The 7783-nt window shown below is 37.3% G+C and overlaps 1 protein-coding gene across 1 annotated transcript; it reads left to right on the forward strand.

Moving 5' to 3' along the window:
• The first annotated feature begins 1725 nt into the window (after nt 1-1725).
• MRPL42 (mitochondrial ribosomal protein L42) lies at nt 1726-5837 on the forward strand. Its single transcript, XM_010008063.1, has 5 exons — nt 1726-1780; nt 2455-2518; nt 2967-3051; nt 4340-4500; nt 5792-5837. The coding sequence occupies exons 1-5, from the start codon at nt 1726-1728 to the stop codon at nt 5835-5837; spliced, it is 411 nt and encodes a 136-aa protein (XP_010006365.1).
• Nucleotides 5838-7783: the final 1946 nt, after the last annotated feature.

The following is a 7783-nucleotide window of genomic DNA, read 5'->3' on the forward strand; positions in this document are numbered from 1 at the left end:
TCCCCCCGCCCTTCCCCCGCCGTGCTCCTGTAGTGATGTCAGGACGTGCCCGGCTCGCGTGGGGAGCTGCCAGCTCGCTGTCTGGGCCAGAAAAAGGGAGTTTATGTACTCCCCGAGGGGTTAACTCGCTGCGTGCAGCTGTTGGAGCAGAGGGCTGGAGCACCTCTCACGAAGACAGGCTGGGGGAGTTGGGCTGGTTCAGCCTGGAGAAGAGAAGGCTCCGGGGAGACCTTTTAGCGACTTCCCAGTAGCTGGAAGGGACTCGTAGGAGGGCTGGGGAAGAGCTGTTCTCAAGGGCATGTAACGGTAGGAGAAGGCTTCATGCAGTTTTAAACTAGAGAAGGGTAGATTCAGGTTGGACATTAGGAAAAAGTTCTGTAATATTGGGGTGGTGGGTCAACTGGAACAGGTTGCCTAGAGAGGTGGAGGCCCCATCCCTGGAGACATTCAAGGTGAGGCTTGATGGGGCTCTGAGCATCTGTTCTAGTTGGGGATTTCCCTGCTTATTGTAGGGGGGTTGGACTAGAAGACCTTTATAAGTCACTTCCAACCCAAGACATTCTGTGATTTTTATTTTTTTTTTATATAGCCTGCATATCCAGTTTTATAACAGGCACTTTTTCTTGTTTTGGTGAATTCATCAATTATATATATTTTTAAGCTAAATATAGATATTAATAATAGAAGTGTCAGGCTTTATGTTCCTGCTTGTTGCAGACAGACCTTTTAGGGTTTCTTGTGTGCTGTCTCAGGGATAGGGATGTCTAGATTTAAACTGCAGTGATCCGTAAGATGAGGCCTAGAACAGGCTGGTGCCTGAACCCTGTCCTTTGACAAGGTGGCCCAGATCCATTGTGTTCTTCTCACCTCTTGTTAATGAGCTTTCAAAGGGAAGTTATGAGCTTTGTTAATGCTGTGTTAGTGTTCTCTAACTTCAGCAGTGTTTGCATAGGCAAAAAATAGTAATTATTTGTAGTTGTGAAGTAGAAACTTGTTGTGGTGTTCTTAAGCACTAAATCCAAAGTAGCTTTGAACTATGTCTATAAACTATCCCCAGTTATGTTTGTTGTTTACTTTTAAAGCATCATTGTAAGTTTATCTTTGAAGCATTTTTTTTTCTGCAGGCAATGGAAACTTTAGGATACTTACGTGTGTCTTTCTGCTTCTGTGAAATTTTCAGGGTAATATTTAATGTTCTGAATGGTGTTTCATAGAGTTTAGGTATATTGCTTTTGAAGTGGATGAAATCAACTAGATCTAGGCAGTTTGTTAATTACAGCAAGTGTTATTTATCAGTACTTCTGTTTTTATACTGGATGTTGATATTTACATCATGGACAAGAAAAGCACATGGAGTGCGCAGAAGGAAGGATGCAAAACTTAGATGTAGAAAGACTGAGAAGACCCAAGCTTGGAAACTTTCCTTAATGAGGTATCTTCAAAGAGTACCTCTCAGTAAATAAAGTCTTATACCACTTTTGACTATTAAGGAGGCAGGTACAAGTATTGTAAATAGTAAGGGCTCCTAAACAATTGGCAAATAATGAGGAATATACTACACATTTTATTTATCATTGAGATATTGGTCTTTTGTACCCTGAACATTTATTTAACTCTTTTGTTTTTTTGTTTTGTTTCTTTCAGAGGGTGTTCTGCACAAAAAAGTGATACAGTGTCTGTCTGAGTTCCATCTTGCCCAGGACTGGTTTCCTCTCTGCTCTCACCATGGCTGCATCACTTAGAACTGCATGGCCCAGGTGTAAGCAGGCCCTGCTGCAGAGTAAGTAGTGACAAAATTGTAGAGGTCCTGTATTTGTTCAGGAAGAGCCTCTCTCCTATACTGTCTAAGTAGTGGAAGCATAGAAGTGAATTTTTATTTGGACAGGATCATGTTTGATATTCTGTGTTCTAATAATTAAAGGATATCTTGATTTTGGTTGTTTTCTTTTAAAGCTTCCATGGTCCACATATGACGCTCCTCTAATTTATTAATTAGTTTATAAATACCACCCCTCTTATCACTGTCTACAGCTATAGACAAAGTAATATTAAATATAAAAGCCAGATTTGTACTGTGAATGAAATTATTATCATCCCTGTAAGTCCTAAGGCAATGTTATTTGCATATCTAAAGAATATGTTCTGATGGTGAAATCTGTAGGTATTTTGTTCATACTGTGATTTTTCTTAGGGAAATAGTACAATTGGGCAGGTAAATGTATCTAGGTAGCTATGGGCTACTGTATTTTTTGTACTAGAAGTCTGTGTAGTAAAGTGAACTTCGATTTAGACAGTTTTTGAGTTTTGTTAATCTAAAACTGAACATGATTATAATCCCTAATTAAGTCTTAGAATGGAATGAAAATATAAACATACTTACATTTGGCACAGCTCTGGGTTTGTTTTTTTTTTTACATTAGTGTTCTTTACATGTTGGTTTTTTTCTTTTTGCAGATGGAGCTGTGTATCATGCTTGCCATAAATCTACATACTCTGTTCTCCCTGAAGACTACAACTGGTACTTAAATGTGCTTTGATCTGTGTCCTTTTCATGTAATTTTTACTCCAGGCCTGCATTCTCTGTCATGAAGTTGTCATATACCAGTACCAAATACATATGCTAGTTTTGGATACATGTAATGATTTTAACTGAAGTACTGTTTCAACTTATAATGATTGTGAAGTTAGTATTTGAAAAAAATCAGCTTTGTGAAAAATCATGCAGGACTTACTCTAAATGTAGTGATGGCCCCTCTACCCTTGCAGTTTTGTTTGTGAAAAAGCAAGAGTAGCTAAGAGCAGTCATTTTCATTCATGTTTGTTGCCAAGACAAAGTCTGAGTATTTTTGTGCTGCTGCGTGGGAAGCCTAACTAGAAACCAGAGAGGATGGGACAAATACAGTGAGAAATGCAGCATCTGTGTCATACAAGGATATATTTAAGTGTGTAATGTTTTATTTCTATAGCAAAGTGGAACTTGCATTGACATCAGATCTGAAGACAATTGTCTGCTACCACCCTTCGCTTGAGATTCCATATGAGCATACAAAAGTATGTCCAAATGTACATATTTATTTCTTTCCCCTGTAAAGGTACAAATAGTTCATAATTTTGAGCCGTTAGGGCATTTAAAAAAATTTAAAACACTTTTTATTATGTGATCAGCACGTCTGTGTAGTAAGTGAATGAGGAAGAGAGCTGCTGCCACAAGACAGCAGTTGTTTGTAGTTGAACTTATTTGTAGTTGAATTGAGGCAAAGTTGCAGAGCAAGAAGTGTTCAGATACCACAGTGTGTAGTAACTCAAATAGAATTAAATGAGACACTCAAATACTTGTGCGCTACAGAGGAAACTAGTGTCTGTCTGTGAGTGTACTCCTCAAAGAAGATGTTTGGAGTCCAGGTTATAGTTCACACCTAATGTACAGGTGTGCCAGTCCGGGCAAGAGGATATAAAGAAGTGCTGTTGCTGATGCTTGCTTCATCTCACACTCCAAATTCTATTCAGCACTCTGGGTTCCTAAGTTTCACAAAACAACTTTAAAGATTGAGTTTTTATCTAGCAGTAGTACTTTCAATGTGCTCTTTATACTGACAAAAGTAACCTTAGATAAACTTTTCTAGTGTACACTTTTTTTTTCAATTTCCAGTTCTCATGTGCTAGTAAAATACTGCAAATGGTAGCTACGTTGCTAAAGGGCCCAATATGAAAATCCTCCATTGAAAACTTAAAACATTTTATCATTCTTTGCCTCCAAGTTACATATCGGTATCTTTACATTTATCAGTTGCATATATCTGAGGAAAAACAGGTTTAAAAGACCAAACTGAGGAAGATTTGTAATGCTGCTATAGTTAGGTTTCAGGTTGAGAAACAGATGTCTTGGTCTTAGCAGATGCACTGACAATTAGGAAGTGACGTTCTTCTCTGAGGTAAAAATAATCTTAAAGCTTTTTTACTGATGATCATCATCACTATGAATAAATTTCTAAATAGGAATTATATGAGTACTTTTGTATTAGTAGAACTGAAGTTTATGATTCAGTTGGTAAATTGTAAGGATGAGATCAGCAATAATGATGACAGCAGTGCTGATTTTTAGGGCTAGAGTAATCAGCTGTAGCACCTGGGGTAAATTAGATGTTTCTGGACATCTGCTCCACAGTGGTCTGGTTTTGTTTGGGTGGGTGGGGGCAGTAAACAGCCTTTGTAAGTATTCTTCTGTATTGCTTTGGTTTCAGCTGTTGCAAGTAAATTGTAATGCTCTCTATGTAGCCTGGCTTTGTTTTTCTCAAAAAAAAAAAGGAGAAAGGAAACATATATGCTTCTGTTTTTATAGCCCATACCACGGCCAGATCCAGTGAATAATAAAGAAGAAACCCTAGATCAAGTTTTGAAATCCAGACTGAATGAAAAAGAGCTGAAGAGCAGCGGTCCTACGACTGAAGAGCTCAGCAAAATGTTTTACACAACAAAACATCGCTGGTATCCTGTGGGACAGTAAGTATTTTCTTTTCAATGTTTATTCCTTTGGGATGTAGGACATAGTACAGGAATAATTAAATCACTAGATTCACCCCTGGATAACTCATGTGAGACAAGATACTGTTAGCACTTGAGCTCCTACATAAAACCTTAAATGCAGTGTTGTGTAAATGGAAGACTATTTTGTAAGGTTTTTTAAACACTGCCTCTTTGGTAGCCTTTGCAACTTTGATTTTTTTGCAAACATTGTTACGGAGTAGGAATTTCTCATACTATCTTGCTGGCTACTCGTTTAGGTGATTTATTAACATTGCATAAGTGCAGTCAGCACAAGAGAATCTAGTATGTGAAGTACTCACAATGGGAATAACCAAATATGGCTTGGAAACATGCATTGTCTATTCCTTAAAAAATTTACAGGAATAAAAAACTTAATGGGATGATTCTCTGACTTAAAAATACTGGTGGATTTTCATCTGAAATGGTGAAAAAGTGCACCTTGGTGTCCCTTGTATGCAGAAAGCTAGGAGGATGAGAGGTGCAAATATATGTGACTGAGCTTAATGAGGAACTATATACCTTCAGGTATACCACTGGAAACAAATGGCATTCTAGTTTCTGTTCCTACTTTCCAATCTGTGTTACTACACCTTTCTGTAGCTGCTAATTTTATAACTTTTGGAGACTCAATGAAGGCAGATTTTTAATATTTTTTTTTTGTCCACAGAAATCTTTTTAGTTATTGTGTTTTGGGAGTAAAGGAATGAAATGGCATAACTCCCTACAGCTGAAGGGTAGCTGTCACTGTAATGAACATTAAACAGAATCTTCATTGGTTTAGGGCAAATAAGAGGAAAGTAGGGATCATTTTTGTTGTGAAGAGGTGGTTTTGTTTTTTTTTTTAATTTGTCTGCAAACTATTATGCTATTTAAGATACAGTCAGGCATAAATCCTTTAAACATCAAGTCTGTTTGTTCTGTAGCAATCATTTTAGCCAAAGGAAAAGCTGACCATGTAATAAAATTAAATTCATACAAAGGATTAAGAATAAACAGCCTTTGTACCTATTCAGCTGTAGAACTGATGGGATTATTGCATGCTTGAAGCAGATGTAGCAGTGGAAGTGAGTAGTTATGTGACTCCATAGACAACAGAGGTGACACCTAACAAGTGGAACTGGGTTGTACTTGGAGATCTTGTGTTTTGCTTACTTCTGTAACCTCCAGACCACTTACTAGGGGGAAGATAACAGAAGACTAAGACTTGTCCAAAGCTTGCATTCACTGCAGCCTTTCTTTCTTCTAGGTATCATAGAAGACGCAGGAATCCTAATCCTCCTAAAGACAGATAATTAAAATGCCTTCTTGTGCATCAACACTGTACTATTAATCTTTATTGGAAATAAAAAGTAGAGAAGATATGTTTGGCAATTTTATGTGAGTGTTATAACTAGAACATGATTAACTAAATTTTACTTACTTTCTGCTTCAGCTAGTTGACAGCAGAACAATAAAGCTGCAGTACTGGAACAAGGATCCAGTGAAGGCTATTGTATGTGCATGGGCAGTGAGTGTGCTTGTCTTAGAAGAGGTGCCGGAGGGATCCTGTTAAACTGACACACCTCCTGTTAGAGGCAAAGAGAATGCAGAGAAGTAGTATGTTAAAATGGAAAGTCTAGAACTCAACACACTCTAAAGCTAAAGAAACGTGGCTTGACTCTGCTTTGTATTTTTAGCATTTTGCAGTGCTTAAATGTTTCTACTACAAAAATATTCTATGTTATCTAGCATTTTTCTTTTTTCCTCACAAAGAGATTTGTGACTCCAGTCTACAGTTTTAAGCATCAGGCTTCTGATAAAAAGGGCTAGCGTGGAACATTGTGCCTCTTCAGAGATCCCAGTGACTTCTTTAAGTCATCTTAGCAAAGCCTAATAAATAATCAGAAAGTAATTATCCCATATATGGTATGTATTTTGCTTGTATTTCTATTCCAAAGCTACGTGGTTAAGCTGGGAAGGTTCTTGCTTCTTCTGTTAGTCTAGTGTAATTTTGCCAGCCTGTGTTATCTATGGATTTTGCTAGCAGTTGAGTACCATATACAGTTTTTAATCCCAATCATTGTTAGGTTAAAGAACACCTGCTTTTCTAAAGTTACTACTAAGTAATTTTTTTTTTCCCTTGCATTTCCTTCAATTGTGAAAAAAGCCATGTTGGATGTGTACAAAAAGACTGCCTTTAAATACTTGTGTAAAACTTTACGTAAAGTCTTAAGTATTTATCTTGGTGTGATTTTAAGAATGCATTTTTAAATCCAAATGCCAGTTAACTGATAATGGTTTATCACAGCAGAGCATGAAATTGTTTTGCTTATCATCTGTTATGCTTGTCAGATATCTGAGTCCATGCTTGAGTCTACAGCAGCCAACTGGGTTTTGGCTTCAAGTTGTATGATGTGTTGTTTGCATGATAACAAATGTTATCATGAAGGAATGTCTGTTGTGTCTATGAGAAGGATTGCTGCTTACTCTGCAAGCTGAATCACAAAATGCATTTTTTTCTGCCTAGAATATAACCTTAAAATAGCTTCTAGTAATTTGTAGTATGACAAATTGTAGTCTTTTAGTCAATTCATGGTGCCTGGTACTGCTGCTGGTTTGTAAGTGAGGAGCTAACATCTCGTGTAGTGTTTTGTTATGTTCCACTGAACAAAATTGAGCCCCCTTTATTTTTGGAAAGCTGAGAGCTTATTTGGCACTGACTTTACTCCTGTGTAAGAAAAGATATTCTTGGTTTAATCTAAACTTTCAGTTATTTTTTGGCCTTCCTCTCCCCAGTACTTTAGCTTATTGCTGCCTAATACTATTAAGACATTTTGCTTTACAGAAACCTTCTGTTATTCTATTTGTCTGTTCTTGCCTGTCAAACCCTGTTATTAATCAAACATCCAAAATCACTGTAGAAATGCTGGCTTTCTCAGTGTTTTCCAAACATTTTTGGATGTTTTTCAGGCATTTGATGCACATCTATGATGTGCTGGACTGCTGTCTTTTCAGTACTTCCTCTTCAACCAATTACTGGAAACTGAGTCTAAACCACATGTTCATTGCATGTACCCTCTGCCATTTTGTTATTACATTAGCTCGTAAAAATCAGTATTTAAAAACCTTTCCCTGCATTACACTGCCACTCTCAGTCTATATTCTTTTCTAAACCTTTCTCCTGGGTCATCTGAAACACAACTTAATTAAAAACCTACTCCCACAGTAAATCCAACCTGTCCCCCTGATTTTGTAGGTA

This window comes from Chaetura pelagica, unplaced genomic scaffold, assembly GCF_000747805.2.
Source record: "Chaetura pelagica isolate M959 unplaced genomic scaffold, ChaPel_1.0 scaffold50, whole genome shotgun sequence".
NCBI classification, from domain to species: Eukaryota; Metazoa; Chordata; class Aves; order Apodiformes; family Apodidae; genus Chaetura; species Chaetura pelagica.